This window comes from Geotrypetes seraphini, chromosome 15 (genome assembly GCF_902459505.1).
Source record: "Geotrypetes seraphini chromosome 15, aGeoSer1.1, whole genome shotgun sequence".
NCBI lineage: Eukaryota > Metazoa > Chordata > Amphibia > Gymnophiona > Dermophiidae > Geotrypetes > Geotrypetes seraphini.
Window position 1 is genome coordinate 31,281,831 of NC_047098.1, and position 18,733 is coordinate 31,300,563.

Consider the following 18,733-nt stretch of genomic DNA (forward strand, 5'->3'; position numbering starts at 1 on the left):
AGTTCCTAGATGAAATAAGAACATAAGAATAGCCTTACTGGGTCAGACAAATGGTCCATCAAGCCCAGAAGCCCAATCTCATGGCCAATCCAGGTCACTACTACCTGGCCAAAACCCAAGGTGCCGTAATATTCCATGCTACCAATACAAGGCAAGCAGTGGCTTCTCCCATGTCTTTCTCAATAACAGACTATGGACTTTTCCTCCAGGAGCTTGTCCAAACCTTTCTTAAAACCAGCTTCACTATCCGTTCTTACCACATCCTCTGGCAACACGTTCCAGAGCTTAACTATTCTCAGAGTGAAAAAAAAATTCTTCCTATTGGTTTTAAGAGCACTTCTCTGTAACTTCATCGAGTGTCCCCTAGTCTTTGTAATTTTTGACGGAGTGAAAAATCGATCCACTTGTACCCGTTCTACTACACTCAGGATTTTGTAGACTTCAATCATATCTCCCCTCAGCCATCTCTTTTCCAAGCTGAAGAGCCCTAACCGTTTTAGTCTTTCCTCATACGAGAAGAGTTCCATCCCCTTTACCATCTTGGTCGCTCTTTTTTGAACCTTTTCTAGCACCACTATATCTTTCTTGAGATAAGGAGAACAGAATTGAACACAATACTCCAAATGAGGTCGCAGCATGGAGCAATACAGAGGCATTATAACATTCTTAGTCTTGTTAACCATCCCTTTTTTAATAATTCCCAGCATCCAGTTTGCTTTTTTGGCTGCTGCCACACATTGGCCAGAAGGTTTCATCGTATTGTCTACAATGACACCCAGATCCTTTTCTTGAGCGCTAAACCCCAAGGTGGACCCTAGTATCCGGTAACTGTGATTCAGGTTATTCTTCCCAATGTGCCTAACTTTGCATTTGTCCACATTAAATTTCATCTGCCACTTGGACGCCCAGTCTTCCAATTTTCTAAGGTCCGCCTGCAATTTTTCACAATCCATATGCGTTTTAACAACTTTGAATAGTTTAGTGTCATCTACAAATTTAATCACCTCACTTGTCATTCCAATTTCCAGATCATTTATAAATAAGTTAAATAGCACTGGTCCCAGTACAGACCCCCGTGGCACTCCATTGTTTACTCTCCTCCTTTGAGAAAAATGACTATTTAACCCTACCCTCTGTTTTTTATCCGATAATCAATTCCTAATCCACAACTGAACTTTGCCACCTATCCCATGACTCTTTAATTTTCTCAGGAGCCTCTCGTGAGGAACTTTATCTGCTTCATGGATGATATGAAACATAGAAACATAGAAAAATGATGGCAGAAAAGGGCCATAGCCCATCTAGTCTGCCCACACTAAAGATCCCCTTCCCTAAATTTATTTTCCCAGATATCCTATATCTCATCGAGTCTGTCTATTTCGATGACTCTCCTCCCACTATTACCCTCTTAGAGATCCCACATGCGCATCCCATTTATTCTTAAAATCTGGCACGCTGCTGGCCTTGACAACCTGCACAGGAAGTCTATTCCAATGATCAACCACTCTTTCGGTGAAGAAATACTTCCTGAAGTTGCCATGAAATTTCCCGCCCCTGATTTTTAGCGGATGCCCCCTTGTGACCGAGGGTCCTTTAAGAAAGAAAAGATCATCTTCCTCCTCGATACGACCGGTGATATACTTAAATGTCTCAATCATGTCTCCCCTCTCCCTACGTTCCTCGAGAGAGTACAGCCGCAATTTATTCAGCCTCTCTTCATATGAGAGATCCTTGAGCCCTGAGACCATCCTGGCGGCCATACTCTGGTTCAGAAACAGACTAGAGGGGGAAGTTATAGGACTTGGTGTGAGAGATAATTGTGTTGGGGCTAGTTGACAGAACGTGATCAAATTTGATTTAATAACTGCTTTGGCTTTTATTGAGAAATATATAAGGGAACTACCCATTCTAGGTACAGTATTTAAATAGTGATGATTCAGAGGAATAGAAGTAATTCTCTCTGAAACTGCAGCAGGGCAAATTGACAAACTAAAAAGCAGCTGGACTGGATGGTATATACCCTAGAATACTGAAAGAACTAAAGAAAAAAAAGAAACTTTAAAACTACTATTAATAATCTATAACCTACAAATTATCTGCAGTACCTGAACACTGGTGGGTGGTCAAAGCAATAGCAATTTTTTAAAAAGGTTTCTGGAGTGATCCAGCAAACTACCAACCAGGGAGTTTGACATCAGTATCAGGAAAAATGGTAGAAAGTATTATAGACAACAAAGTACTGAACACATCGATATAAACATGGTTTAATGGGACAGGATCAACATTGATTTAGCCAGGTTAAGTTTGTTCTTTAAATTCCTTAGGAGTAGCTCAGGAGCAATGAATTCAGGACAGCTACTCCAAGGGGGGGGGGATTGCTAAATGTACATTTGATTATTTATAAGATCATGCACACGCTGGCAGATTGGAAACAAGGTAAATGTATCTTCTTGACTCACCCATATCCAATTTTGTCCTAAAAACTTTTTGTTTCCAACAGGTATCTAGACTTAGGCAAAGTCTAAGAGCTGTGCCACTGCTCTTTCATATGGGTTTAGGTTTTCAATTAGTCATAACCTGTGTTACTGTCAATAGACTGGTGACAGTTGGGAAGGGAGAATTCCAGAGTGAAAATGGGGAGTTCAGTTGCTGAGGGGAACCATCATTTACAGAATTTCAACTGACCTGTAATTTTTCGCCTATAGTTGTCTTCCTTCTACTGCTAGTTTTCTCTCAGTTGATTGCTGAAGGAATGGATAATTAGAACGTTGTTTCTAGGGAGAGTTGCAGGCTGATACACTTGGGATGACAGAAATCAGGTGGGATGGGGATGGGACTTGACATACTGTCTTTCTGTAGTTATGATCAAAGTGGTTTACTTATTATATAAAAGAATTTATTTTGTACCTGTGGTAACGGAGGGTTAAGTGACTGACCTAGAGTCACAAGGAGTCACAATTGAAATCAAACCCAGTTCCCCTGGCTGTCAGGTCATTGTACTAACCATTAGACATCTACTCCACTCCATGAAAGCATGGTGGGGCATTTTCGATGGGACATCCAAGTCCAACCTTGCACATATCCCACAAAACATCCAAAATTGGACTTCCAGCAGGGTCCATTTTTGAAAATGCTGGATGTCCAAATGTTTGGGTTTAAAAAAAAAAAGTCATCTAGTAGGACATCTTGGCCATCAGGATGTCCAACTAGATGTTCAACCTCAGGCTAACTTTATTCACCATTTTCAACTACAATACTGTCCAAATGAAGCCCACAAACATGCCAACAGAACATTGGGACACATTAGAAGGCACAGCTGTGAATGTCACAAAAACAGTGCCAGAAGTACACCACACTATAACCCCCTTATAAGGTATGGTGAGCCCTCCCAAAACCTACTATACCCACTTGTTTACCACCCTAATAGCCTTTATGGCTGCAGATGGCACCTATATGGCAGTAGTAGGGTTGTGGCTTACACTTTCTACCATAAATGTAGTGGTTAGAGTGGCTTATGGGCCTGGCTCCTCCTCCCTATGGTTCACTAGCCCACACACCTGACTACTTAAGATACTTGTGTGATGCTCTACTAGGCTTTCCCATACCAATTGTTGCTGTACTACAGACAGATATGTGTGGGGCTCATTACTTAATCCCTCCACAGTGGTCATCTGGGTATCATTTTGGCTTCTCAAACAGGTCTAGTTGAAAACATCTAAGTGCCAGCTAGGACATCCTGGGAAAGGTTTGATTATAGCTGCAGGACATCCAAGTCTAAGCCCACCCATTCCTTGCCCGTGGCACACCTACCACCACACCCATTTCTGCTCTGCGGGTAAGAAGTTATGCTAGACAGCCAGAAAGTCAGTTTTGAAAATACCCACTTGGACGTTTTAACTAATAAGATGTCCACGTGCCAGGTTATGCTGTCTTTTGGACGCCTCTCTTTTTTGAAAATGAGCCCCATAATCAATCGCAGAATTCTTACTATGACTACACAGAGAAATAGCAATGTATGTTTATTTTTCATCTATTTAGTTCCTCTGCGTAAACTCTTACTCTCAAATCATCTAGTTTCATATTATTTAAAGTAAAATTCCATTACAGATTATGAGGAGCACTTTCTAATGAAAAATATATGCTCTTCTATAAATTTAAGTATGGCATTCAGGCAGAAATACAGTTGAGAGTGAAAATTGGGCTATATTTAAACAAATATGTCTATATATGCCAGGGCCCGACTTATCCCCTTATATACATGTTTCACTCATTACTATGGTCAGTAAAAGGACAGGGTTTTTTTGCCATCAGTCTGGAAATTAGAGAATGACACGGTGACAAAATTCATCACCGTTCCCGTCCCCGCGGATAACCGTGGGAAACCATCTTCATGTCATTCTTTAAGGAAAGAGGGAAGAATTAGAGTATGAATGGCCACAACCACTGACCCGCAAGCTTTGCTTTGAAGAATGCTGGTGTAGAAGGACTGAGGTTGAAACAGACACTATAGAATGACAGTCTCTGGTATCCAGAGCAGATATTGTGATGTCATAATGCCTCATTCCACCAGTGCCTAAGAGCCAATCACATCAGTGATGTCACAATGGCTTCATTATCCTTGGCTCACATAAGAATGAGAGTATGAATGGCCACAACCACTGACCCGCAAGCTTTGCTTTGAATAATGCTGGTGTAGAAGGACAGAGGATGAAATAGACACTAGAAAATGACATGGGTTTATTTCCCGCGGTTATACGCGGGGACGGGATTGGTGATGAATTTTGTCACCATGTCATTCTCTACTGGAAATCTACTTATCCTAAAGCCACCCCATGCCTATCAGATTTGCCACCAGCAGGACACACATAGCTGTAAAACTGAATCCAGGCTGCAAGAAACTTTAGAAAATGAAACCAGTACCCAGACCACCATAGTGCCAGTGCACTTACATTCTCAGGTTACTCACAAAAAATAGATTTTATTTTATAAATACACACTGATTTTAAAACACACTATTCCAGATTGACTCTAAACAAGATCTTACACTTTCCAGTAATATAAAAAAAAAGCAAAAGAATGATTACAATGGGCACAGTTTACACAATCATTTGAAGATCTGTAGAGGATTTAGAAAGTCTTTAAACCAACACTTAGCATGACATAGAATACAAGAGAAATATCACAGCACTACCTACTTGCATCTAAATGTCACCTCACTACCTTCAGTAATCACAAATATGTTAGAAAGAATTCACTGCATGTTATTATTTAAAAAAAAAAAAAAAAAGAGAGAGAGAGAGGTGAGTCTAGGGCAGGGGCAGGCAATTCCGGTCCTCGAGAGCCGGAGCCAGGTCAGGTTTTCAGGATAGCCACAATAAATATGCATAAGATATATTTGCATCTCAAGGAAGCAAGTTTATGCAAATCCATCTCATACATATTCATTGTGGATATCCTGAAAACCTGACCTGGCTCCGGCTCTCGAGAACTGGAATTGCCTACTCCTGGTCTAAGTGAAGAATATAAAAAAAATTTAAACAAAATAACCACAATCTGGCTCTATGAGAAAAACTGGAGAGTTGAGTACAGAGACAACAGGCACTCCAGAGCTGCCAACATTCTTACTGAAGATGATACTTGACAATGCCAGCGACTCAAAAAAATGCAGCTGTCATGCAGGTGCCCCCTGGTGCTAGCTGCATGCTAAAGCAGAATAACATTCTCTGTACTGCAAAACACCCAACTCTGGGTCCCATGCAGAAAGCACTGCCATGATTTTCACCTCATGTTGCTGTGGGTTTTACTGGCCAAGCAATGCAGAATCAGTTTCAACATAAGTATAAACTTGCACTGAAATCATTATTGCAGACTACATTAAAATGCATGATAATGAGGTCATTAAGAATGTTGAAGCCATGCAGAAAAAAAGGTTTTTTACATGTTTAGCACATGAATCATTTTGAGGGTTGGTTAAGTGGAGTGGGTGTCTATCGACAGCCCTTCTCTCCCTCAAATCCAACATCCTGCCCTAGACTGCTTTCTGCAAGGGTCTCTATTAGATCCTCCCCCTCCCCAAATATTAAAACACAACAAAAATAAACAAACAAACTTGCCCTTGTGGCTCCCTTCCCAAAATAGCCCTGGTAGGCTAATGCCCCCCTCTAACCAGTACCCAACTCCACTTTTAAAAGAAAAATTATCTGTTGGCTAGAAGCACTCCCCAACCCTTCCCCCATCTGCCACCCCAAGACCTGAGCAATACCCAATTGCTTCTGCCTCAAGTACCATTTTCAAAATGGTGGCACCCTTCCTGCTTGATGCTCCTTGAAATGTACAAGGGCAGGACCTATGGTCCTCTTTAAGCAGAACGCATGAGCAATTGCTCATATATTCTAGGAGCGTCACTCACAGATTTTACATGGTTGCTCACAAAAGTACTTGCAAACCTGGTTTTTAGAACATGAAAAACATTTTTTTTAGAACTTGTCGCTCAAATGAAATAAAATTTACATACACCCAGCTAGTGAATCTATAGGAGGAATATTGGGTAGTTTTCCCCTTATAGGGCATATTGACTTCATCCATTGCATCCCAAGATGCAATGCATGGAGTAGGGCACCACAATTTTGAAAATGGGGTCTCTGGAGGTAGGATCGTGTGGACATCATTTCTACCCCTTTGAAGATAGGGGTCTAGAAGGCTTGGGGCTTATTTTCTTTTAAAACTGGGGACAGGGAGTCTGGAAGGGGAGCCACTGGACCACCATGGACTTGGGGCAGGAGATGGGGGTAGATCAGGTGGCCATTATATCACCAGGCTTTTTTTAAATATTTTACTGTTTGGGTGCTGAGGTGTGTGTCAAGCCAGGTCAGGAAGGCAGCTAAACTGGAATAGAAGCTCTGCAGAAAACTGTATTAGGGGGGCAACAGTTTGGTTCCCCCCCCTCCTTTTCAATGTCATCCTTTCATTCGAGTGCCAGAACCAATCACTGCTCATCAGGCAATGACAGGAAATGTGACATTTATCAATGAGCTGCATGTTACTCCTGCTATTTTAAACACAACAGTAATGGGCATGCTTACTGATTTTAGGCACACTGCAGCATTTGAGCAGTAAAGGCTCTACTGTGAAGCTTTCTGCATGGGACCCTCTGTACCAAACAGCAGATTCCTTTTTTTCCCCTCTTAATTTCTGTCACAGGGGAGGAACAATAGAACATTATTTATATTGCACCCTGTGAAGGGCTAACATTTTCTGTCTGACTGGATTACAAGAGAAAACAATAGTTTCACTATCTGAAGCACTGTTCTCATTAACCTGAGTGACAAATTGTATAGGAAGAAGGGAAAGATGGAGAAGATTTGAGGCTAAAATGTGTGAAGGGGAGAAGCTGCTGCTTGTATTGACAGTCTTATGTACAGCATATGAAACTAAGTTCACCTGCTTGTTGTATGGCTGTATGATTATTGGTGGTAGCATAAACAATATAGCTTTACATTGCTTAGTGATGCTGTGAAACTGAGCAGGAGCAACAGAAGAGGGTTGGATTAGAGTTCAGAGTGGCCAGCTCTGATCTGCTCCATGCCCACTCCCGTCCCTTCCTCTGCCCTGCAGGCTGTCTGAAGTACAACACCCCTGCTACGAACATAAAACAAACAAAAACCCAGTGGCTCTTCGTTTCATGCCATGTCCTCAAAAAAGTAAACCTTGCAGTATTAGCACAAGCCAATGCACCAGAAGCTAGGCTATAGTGTGCAGGTTTTACCTTCACTCGATACCAGGGGTATCAAAGTCCGTCTTCGAGGGCCGCAATCCAGTCGGGTTTTCAGGATTTCCCCAATGAATATGCACGAGATCTATTTGCATGCACTGCTTTCATTGTATGCTAATAGATCTCATGCATATTCATTGGGGAAATCCTGAAAACCCGACTGGATTGCGGCCCTCGAGGAGGGACTTTGACACCCCTGCTCTATACTCATAGAAGTAAACTGAATGTTATCATCTCTACGACTCTCAGAGAATCCCAAATCAGGATGCAATTTGTCTGAAATAGAATTGTAGAAACTCTCAGCCTATTACCTGATCATGCTATGGGCCATAGCTTGCGACTATATCCTCTTCATATTAGTAAGCATACAAAAAAATTACAAGTGGTGCCTCGCATAACGGACGCCTCGCACAGCGAACGCTGCGCATAACGAACTTTTTGTCTTGCTCCCTATAACGAACTTCGTTTCACACAACGAAGTCGCCCGAGGGGGGGGCGGAACTACTCTCGCCGCTTCCTAATGTGAGCCGGGAACAGCAGCACCCTCCTGTCTGAATGCAGTGTTCCATCATCTCCCTCCACCTTACCTTAAAAACCGAGTTTTCCGGCTTTCTTTTTCGGCCAGCCACACACTTTCAAAGAGCAGCACATGCGCGCATGCTCTGTTGTTCAATCTTCTCCTCTGACGCAACCGGAAACCGGAAGTTGCAGGAGAGGAGAACATTGATCAACTCCAGCAGCTGCGCGTGCACAGCTTTTTGAGATCGTGCGGCTGGGTGAGGGAGAAGGCTGGCAGGCTCTGCATGTGAGGTGAGGTGGAGGGAGGGAAATGTAGGACTGCAGAACGAATTATTTTGTTTTACAGGTATTCTTATGGGAAAACGCGTTTCACACAACGAACGTTTCACATAACAAACTTGCTCCTGGAACGGATTAAGTTCGTTGTGTGAGGCACCACTGTATATCAGGACCACAAAATAGAAGGCAATGTGTGGTGCTAGCCTACAAAAATGAAACAAACAGTTAAAAAGAAAAGAAAGCAATATTCGGAGGTCAGTAAGCTCCCTTTTGAGGGAGGATCATGGAAGGGTCCAGACTCATATCTTTAGATATTTGCTGGTATTGAAAGGATGACCTCCACTTCTGGGCACCAAGTCAAAGCAGAACAGGGCCAGGAGGAACTATTTATTTCTAGAATCAGAATCAGAATTATTTCTAGAATCCGAATTCAGCTCCACTTTATCAAGGCCAAGACCAAAGAATGTACACTTCAGTACCAAAACAAAAGCAAGATATAAAAAGGCCAATCATTACCTGCACCTTCTATTCAAGCAGATCCACCCCTTTGGTAAAAAATAAAAAGACTGAGCTGCTACAGTCTGGGGAAGGATGCAGGGATACTGTGATGATGATACAAGGGCATCCTCCTCTCTAAGGCACCACTAAATTTCTGTTAACATACACAGCTGTCTAGGGGTTTGTTCAGTTTTGTTCTTTGTCAAGACAATTACAGATTGCCTTTGCTGTGCTCTAAGGACATGCAACAACTTTTCTCTCCCGGTGTGGTCTTCCATGTGTACAATAAGACTCAAGACAAGTCAGGGTATTTTATTAGTAAGACAAATTTTCAATTTTCTAAGGCTCTAACCACAGACACATTTTAAGGCAACAAATCCATGTCCTCAGATCACAAGTATTGTAGTAGTCCAAACTTAAGATGGTCTCCTTATATTCAAGGCCTGTAGGGTAAAATCAACGTGGTAGGAGCCAACAGCTGTGATGAACAAATGCCATCTCTTGTCTAGTAAGATCCAGGATACCACTACCACCATACCTGCTCCCCTAGATCAGCTTTAGCTATAAAATTTAAGATAATTTTGAAAACATTTTTGCTAAGCTCCCTCTTCCCCCCCCCCCCCCCATGTTATACTTAGGTAAATAGTATAAATGTCAAGAAAGACATTGCTTAATCCCCTTAGCTTGGAAGGAGCTAGTTTGCGTAATGCCAATGCCAACAACATTTAATTTTGGTTTTAGCCCCTGAAATAGCAACTTAAATTTCATTTTAGTATGAAACAAAAGACAGAATGGTAAGTTAAAGCCCAGCTTTTGGAAAATTCTTGTAATAAAAATAGGTCTTCCCATGTTATTTGACTTTTAGGGCTCCTTTTATCAAGCCGCGCTAGCGGGGTTAGCGCACGTGACTTTTAATCACGCGCTAACCGCCGCGCTGGCTCAAAAACTACCGCCTGCTCAAGGCAGGCGTTAGTGGCTAGCGCAGCCGGTGGTTTAACGCGGGCTATTATGCGAGTTAAACCTCTAACGCGGCTTGATAAAAGGAGCCCTCAAGAACAAAACAAAAAAAAAAAAAAACAACAACTCCAGTGGGTGATGAATTTAGCATTCCTTACATAGTTATATTATTGTTTTACCAGGCTCACATGCTTCTGGACCCTGAGAATGCAGCTAAGCCAGCACCCTTTCTGGGCACCAAGTTTTCATGACAATGCTTTTTAATTCAGTGTTTTGTGAAAATGACATCACTTTAAGGTTAGAGATTTCTCATGTTCAAAATAACAGGGGGGGGGAGGTTCATCTCTGTGTTAATCAAAATAAAAAGTAGGGACTGGCAATTACCTGGACCGAAAAATATTAACCCCTTCCCCTCCATAAGGTAAAATTGTCAGTTAACCATCTCATATAGCTTCTTGAAGAGTTTCACCTACTGGTGACATAACCCAGAGGATTAACAATACCAGAGAGGTCTTGAATATGGTTCTTTCCCCCCTCCATCATACAGTCTGTGCACTTTTAGATAGATGTAGGAAGCTCAAACTTGAGACCACTTAGATTTCGGACTAAAGTCACAGTTCAATCCCTGCTGCTTTGGTACTATTAAAATAGTCAGCTGTGATAAAACAAATTGATTTTTAGAAACAATTGTAAATGCCAAATGGTTATTGGCAGGGAAAAATAAAAACGAATCGCAATTCTAAACCCAGCATTAGATGTTAGGACAGTTTCAACATACCCCCATTCTGGGTAAACCAGTGAAATATGTCCTACTTAGGTTTGTTGATTTTTTTTTTTTTTATTGCCAACCGCTGGAGAAGCAGCTCTGACGCTCATAGGAATTCTATGAGCGTTAAAGTTTTTACTGCAGAAGCCGGCGATAAAAAAAACACTAAGCTTGATAAAAGGGGGCTTTCGTTAAATACAGGAGCATACTCAGAGTGAGGGCATTAGGTAGTAGTTTCATGAAACTTTCTGAATTCTATAGGGTGTCTGAGTGGCACTGGAAAAAGTGGTTGCAGTAGTTCTTGATTTTGGATACTGATCAGCACAGAGTTTTGATTGATCACCTTAAATTGTATAAAACACACAGTTATATTACCCCTTTGAATTCAAAAGGGCCTGGGATAGGCACTGGGATCTCTCAGAGAGAGAAAGAGATAATGGTTACTGTGGATGGGCAGCTCTATGACCTCACAATGCGGGTGCACAGAGCCTTAGCCCTTAGGAAGAGGAGATGCAAATGTTAAGAACCTTAGCCAATAGGGAGAGGAGGAGATAATGGTTACTGCGGACGGGCAGACTAGATGGGCCATTTGGCCTTTATCTGCCATCATGTTTCTATGTTTTTTAAATCACTTCACTGGCTCCCCTATCCGCCTTCGCATATAGTTCAAACTCCTGTTACTAACCTGCAAGTGTGTTCATTCTGCTACCTCTCAATATCTCTCCTCTCTCATTATACACCTCACAGAGAACTCCGTTCCTCAGATCAGCTGCTCTTAGCTGTGCCCATCTCCTCCACTGCCAATTCCAGACTTTAATCCTTTCATCTAGCTGCCCCGTATGCCTGGAATAAACTACCTGAGTTTGTCCACCATACCCATTCCCTTGTTTAAAAGGAGACTGAAAACCCACCTTTTTGATGTAGCCTTCAATCCATAACCCTACTCCCCACTGCCTTAGCCAGCAGATTAACCATGTATCCATGGCATCCTGTCTGTCTCTTGTCTGTTTAAATTGTAAGCTCCCTCAAGCAGGGACAGTCTCCTTTGTGACTCTGTACAGCCTCGTATGTCTGTTAGCGCTATAGAAATAATTAGTAGTAGTAATAGTAGCAGCATCTTGAAATGGCTACATTCATTTCACAGGGAGCAAAAAAAAGCTTGTCTAAACCACATTCACTGCCAGGTTGGTACTCTCAAAGCTCAATCTTGCCCAGTTACTGATTTCATAAGTACTGCCTGCTATGTCTATTCTTAGGAAGGCTGTCACAAAGCTCTATTGCATTGCAGAAAACATTCAGTTAACATAATTTACATGCATGATTAGGCCCTCAGGCTGTAGAAGTAGGAAAAGAAGCCTCAAATCATCCGCTAGGTTAAGCATCTGTGTAAACTAGCAGAAAATGTGACATTTTGTAGGTTAGAAGTCAAACTAATTGTGACCTTACCTAAGAGGATTTATGCAAAGAATGTCATTTTCACAAAAAAGAATTAGGAAACCAGCTTAAGAGTTCTTCTACATTAACCTTACATAACATTTTCTTTAGAAACTGCATTAGGCTTTTTTATCACTGGCAATGTGGTCTTGGTTCCGACGCTTATAGCGTCGGAGCTAATACCGCCATGGCTGGCGATAAAAAGAAGCCTAACGTGGCTTCCTTAAAAAAAAAAAAAAAATGGGGTGGTAAGTTATGTGCAAAGCACCATTTAAAAATGTTTTTTAAAGATTCTAGGTAGACAGCAATCTTGGCTAGGCTACTTCATTGATGTCGCTAGGTTGACCTACAGCGTCTTCCGGAAAGAATTAAAGACCACTTTGTTTAAAAAATTCATGTCCTAGCCAGACTTTCTCCCCCCGATCAAAGCTATCACACATCACCCTGAATTCTTATTTTCCTCATTATAGGTACCCTATATTCTCTGACTGCTATAATGTCCTCTTCAGAATTGTACCCAGCTATTCGCTAGTTTCTGATCGTTTTCAATGTAATATGTAAAAAGTTAATTCTTATACTGTAACCTATGTATATTTTTCTTCTAACCAATTTGCACCTTGTAATCACTGACCGCTCAGTGACCTCTTATCTATTTATACACTGTAATTCGCTGACTGTACAGCTATTCTTCATTGTGAACCGCCTAGAAGTCGCAAGACTATGGCGGTATAGAAAAATAAAGTTATTATTATTATTAGTAGTAGTATTGACATGGGACTGTTTTTTCTTCTTCAGGACAGGGAAGTGTACTCATAGTAGATTTTGATTGACCAGAACAGATTATGGATGCTAGTAGCCCTTGGCTGGAGCCCAAACAGGATGCAGCAACTTCAGTCAAATCAAAATCCTGTCACTCAGTTACTAAGAGGCTGTGGAGAGCAGCGGCATCTGTCCACTTAAAAGTTACACCTGCTATTAGCCCTAGTAAGTTGTTAAATTCAAAGCCATTACTAGTAGTTTTAAATGTCACCATGACTTTGCTCCAGATTATTTAGCTAGATGTTTAAGAAGTTATATTCCAGGTCAAACACTGCAAGTTGCAAACAAGATCTTTGCCGTCCTCTGCAGAAGGAAACCATAGTGGTGACATAATGAAACCAGTGCACTGGCTTGGTAACCCAACATTATGGAATAAATATTCCAGTCAAATTAGACAGAAATAATTCTGTCTTTAAAAAACATGGCAATGCTATAATTATCTTTTTCTAATTTTTAGTTTTGTGCCTTAGTATATACCATTCTTTTGAATTCCAGTATTGCCTGGATACGTAACCTAATTGCTCTGTTATCATTCAGGAATGTGTACACCCCTTTGGAAAACGGTCATTGATAAACCTGTCTTATAACAGTGCATTTCAATGCTCTCCTGGAAGTACACCTACCAGGTCACCACAATGAATTGGAGTGATAGTTTTGCATATAGCAGGGACCTAGTAGTCATATATGTAAAATATTTCATACATATTCATAGTGGTAATCCTGAAACCCAACTGGCTAGATGTGCCTCAAGGAGAGGGTTGAGAAACATTTCTTTATTAAACACCCCCACCATACCTTATGTAGGGAACTGTATCGTGTTATGTTCAATTGTGCACTTTGTTGTTTCGATCTCATTTACATATTTGAATAAAATAAAATTAGATGTGACTGGTAGCACCATCCTTTGAACATGGATAGCAAAAGGGATACAAAAGAAGGAATTATCTTCTTTACTAACTTTCCATCACACAGAGGCTCCAGCTTTCGCTGTCCATGGCCTACTAGAGCAAAATCCAAGCTAAAATTTCAGTAGTACAAGGCAAGGTGGCACAATGATAAAGTTCAGCGATATGAGAAGCAAAGAGACCACACTCACTGCTATTGAGAATTGCTCCAAAAAAGGAAAAAGAGAAACCACTTAAACAAGGTCTCACACAGCATACAATAAGAGATAGGGGGGGGGGGGGAGCGGGAGGGGGGGGGGAGACACCACTGCTTGTTGAGCAACAAGGACAGGCGTGACAGTAGGAGTATAAGCATCAAACTGCTGCCACTGTGAGAAATGCTTGAAGCAGCCAAAAGCAGTCCTTTCCTACCCAGGAAATACAGACTTCACTTCAGAGCTTTGAACTAGAGAATGACACGGGGACAAATTTGTCTCCGTCCCCACAGGAACTCAATTTCCCCGTTCGGTCCCCGTGAGTTTTGGCACAGTCCCTATCCCATTCCTGTCAACCCTGCCTTAAATCCACAAGCCTCGAACACTTGGATTTTAAATTGTTTGAGGCTTGTGCAGATGAGGACAGAGCTTAGGCATTGGTGGACTGAGGCATTATGACATCACAATCTAAGCTCTAGAATGTTGCTTCTTATGATTTTAAAGGGTTTGAAGCTTGTGCAGATGAGGACAGAGCTTAGGCATTGGTGGAATGAGGCATTATGACATCACAATCTGAGCTCTAGAATGTTGCTACTTATGATTTTAAAGTGTTTGAAGCTTGTGCAGATGAGGATGGACCTTGCAGGAATGGGGCAGGTTCAGGAAAACTCTTCGGGGTGGGACGGGAAAATGAGTTCCCATGGAGACAGGGAAAAATTTATCCCTGTGTCATTCTCTACTATGGGCACTCTGCTTTAGATGAGGGTAAGCAGACAAAATGTTCTGCTATCTGCTCTCAAGACAAGCCCCACAGATTGATACCTTCTTACCTCAAAATAGTTTAAAATGTTACAGCAGGGGAAGGGATTGCAGCTGGATGTAGGTATATACCCAAATAAAAAGTTTACAACATTTCAAGTTACTAATTCCAGATTGGAAGGTGCAGGAAAACAGGAGGGAAGACGAGCTACAGTTGTAAATGCATTGTGTTTGGCTTTCTTTCAGTCCCCCTATTTTCAGTTTCCATTTAGCACTTCTAATATTAAATGAAATATCTTCATGTATTCAGGTGGTTTACTGCAGCGTTGCGCCAAACACTCTGGAAGGACAACCTAGATCAACATTTCAATGGATACTCTGATTCAGATGAAAGATTTTGTGACATGGAAGCTCCAGATGTGACAGTAGATGATGGCCAACCTCAGCCTCATCTGTTAGGGAAAATATCCAGCAAGGACACTTCCAGAACCTGATAAAACTCTCAAGGAACAGAAGATACAGTTAAGTCATGAAATGCTTACTACTATGAACCTGGTCCCTGTATCAAGATCATAGTCAACTGCAGAAGAACAATGGGATCCCTGGTGAATCACTACAGGTAAAAGGATGCCAGCACTCTTCACCTTCCAGCGCTGAATTGTCCTCATGGTCCACCGCTGTAGGAATAATCTGCTTTATTATGCATCACCAGTTTCTCATCTACAAAATAGAAACTGTCCGACTGGGTCTCATAGGGATGGAGAATCATCTCTTGAACTGTAAGAGAGGCACATAGTGAGGTCCCAAATTGCCACCCCCACAATATGACCCTCAATAGCAACCCTTTTAAATTAAGAAATAGAAACAAGAGAATCAGATGTGACAGGAGATTTAAAAAAGAACTCATAGTGGAATATTTCTCTCCCAAGATTTCTACTACAATTACTGTTACCTTACACAGCCTAAAGAATTCACATATTTCCACACAAGATTCCCAGAGGCCAACTAATTCAATAGGCCTACAGAGTCTGTAGAGACCTACTTCCTACCATCGTCTGTCTGGGTGTCAGCTGTTCCTAAACTTGCCCAGAGATCAAGCAAGGTACCTCATGGTATCTCCCTATCACAAATATCTCAAAGAGTTCCTGCCTGAGCAGCCTCTACCACAGGAATAAACATGATAAGGATAAACAATTTGATAAGCCTTCAAATCTGAGAGGAGCAGCTGTATCAAGTTATTCTCTTTTCTTAAAAAGCTCAAAAGAAATAGTTTTAAAACTAAGAAATCAAGTTCTTGAGAGCCATTAAGAACTGTCTTCCTGACTCAGGATGATTTATGATGAATGACAAAGACAGGGAACAGTGGCCTCTGCTCTCCCACTGAACAAAAGTTTTAGCCAACAAAGAATTTTCTGACATCCTATGCTCAAAAGAAGGTACACACACAAAATCAAATCAGACCTAAACGGCCTCATTCTGTATAGGTCACCCGATGTCAGCAGCCTAAGCAGCTTTTGAAAATGGCACACGGGCATCCTATACAGAATTGCCACCCCGATTCTTTAACTAGCGTCCATGTGAGACGTTGTTTAGAGAATCATATTGCCTCTCAGCTGATTGCGGCAAGGGAATCTCCCTACCACAATTAGCTGAGCAGCAGGGAACTCGCCTCCCCTCCAGCTAAGTTGGGCAGCAGGAGGGATGCCCTCTCCCTCCTGCCACCACACCCCCCTGAAGCATCCCCTGGCAGGGGGAGTGCCCAATTCCTCCTGCCAGAACACCCCCCTCCCAACCACGATAGGCAGGAGGGATGCCCCCCGAAATACCTCCCCACCTGGCAACCATCCGGCAACCACCCCTCTACCCGCCGACCACCCATACACCTGGCGATCTCCCTAAAGGGGAGACCACCACCCCCCTCAACTCCCCCCTCCCGTACCTTGTAAACAGAAGGTCCAACCGGAGGGAGGCATATACCCTCCTGCCATCAGGCCCACCACTGGAAAATGGTGGGCCTTCCCTTTCCTGATGCATTCTGGGAGTTGAGGGGGGTCAGTCGGTTGCTGGGTGGAGGGTGTTTCAGGAGAGGAGGTGTTCTGGCAGGAGGGAGTGGGCATCCCTCCTGCCTCTCGCAATTGGGGTTGGGGGTTCCGGCAGGAGGAATTGTGCACTCTTCCTGCAGGGGGATGCTTCAAGGAGGGGGGTGGCAGGAGGGAGTGGGCATCCCCCTCCTACCACCCGACTTCGTGGGGAGGGTGGGAGCAAGCGAGTTCTCTGCCGCAGCCACTCAGCTGATCGCGGCAGTGAGATTTCTTTGCTGCCATCAGAATAGTGGCCATGTCAATTTGAAATGTAGATTTCTAAAATCTCAGCTTTATTCATTTTCTTTAAAATATTCTTTCATACATTTCATACATTCATAAAGTGCTTCATCCGTGCGATCATTTGTGCGTGGGTAACAAGCTACAGTGGTTATTCAAAGAACTTCATACTCTTCTTGATCATTTTGTCGATCTTCTATCAGTGAACCATAACGTTCATTCATAGTCTCTCATTGAATTGAATATTATTTATAACCACTGAGTAAAAGTGAACTTAGTGCAAAAAGTGCTATGGTGCTGTGCTTTAAACTCATTTGGGTTACATGTTACCCACGCACAAATGATCGCACGGATGAAGCACTTTATGAATGTATGAATAACCACTGTAGCTTGTTACCCACGCACAAATGATCGCACGGATGAAGCATTTTATGAATGTATGGGGGGGGGGAGGGGGTAAATGCACAGCACCATAGCACTTTTTGCACTAAGTTCACTTTTACTCAGTGGTTATAAATAATATTCAATTCAATAATATTCAAATAATATTCAATTCAATTCAATGAATGAACGTTATGGTTCACTGATAGAAGATCGACAAAATGATCAAGAAGAGTATGAAGTTCTTTGAATAACCACTGTAGCTTGTTACCCACGCACAAATGATCGCACGGATGAAGCACTTTATGAATGTATGAAATGTATGAAAGAATATTTTAAAGAAAATGAATAAAGCTGAGATTTTAGAAATTTATTGATTGCTCTATCCAGCTATTTTGATAATATCTCCCACATTTTTGAGATATATTTGAAATGTAGACCAGCTTTTTGTTGGCCTACATTTCAGGCACTATTGCAGCCTTAGGGAGATACTTAGAGCCACCTAAGCTCATCCAAAGCAACTTCCAGGCAAAACCACACCCACATCTAGCCTTGGGCAAGCTTAAGCGTCCCTACGCGTCTCCCTCAACTACAACAAACATCTACGGTGTATGTGGTCTGCCTCGGGGGGGGGGGGGTATTTCTTAAAATGTGCATCCCAATTGGCTGGTTAGACAGCGGTAGGACACCTACTGCCGCCTACAATCAGGACGCAGTTTCTAGAATATGCCCCACAATGTGTACCAGAGCTCAGAATCAAGATGTTTTGCTCTTGTTGTAGGGCAATAGGAGGATTAATACTAGCAGATACTTACTGAGCTCCTCCGATAACTGTGGGAACTCATAGATGTGCTCACATGTGTTCTTACTGCTAGGGATGCAGAAGCCAAACTCAAAGTCAAAGCTTTTCAGTAGTTGGTTCCGAAAGTAGTGTCTCTCAATCATGCGAAATTTATTAATGGGCTTGTCCCCAACAGTGAACTCAACTCTACAAGGAAAAACATCACCGGTTTTCATCCTTAATCTTGGCACAGTGCTCACATAAAAACAGGCACAAATCTGAATTGAAGTGATGAATGGGTCAAATATCAATTGTTCTTTATTTCTACAGGTAGAAAGTGGAAAAAGAC

The 18,733-nt window shown here is 42.1% G+C and overlaps 1 protein-coding gene across 1 annotated transcript in view; it reads right to left on the reverse strand.

Moving 5' to 3' along the window:
- Window positions 1–14,780: 14,780 nt before the first annotated feature.
- UNC119 (unc-119 lipid binding chaperone) overlaps window positions 14,781–18,733 on the reverse strand; it is a 38,926-nt gene continuing 34,973 nt past the window's right edge. Inside the window, exons 4-5 of the mRNA XM_033922314.1 lie at window positions 18,419–18,591; window positions 14,781–15,678 (exon numbers count right to left, since the gene is read on the reverse strand). Coding sequence (XP_033778205.1) covers window positions 15,566–15,678; window positions 18,419–18,591 — 286 coding nt within the window. The 3' untranslated portion in view covers window positions 14,781–15,565. The remainder of the gene's footprint in view (window positions 15,679–18,418; window positions 18,592–18,733) is intronic.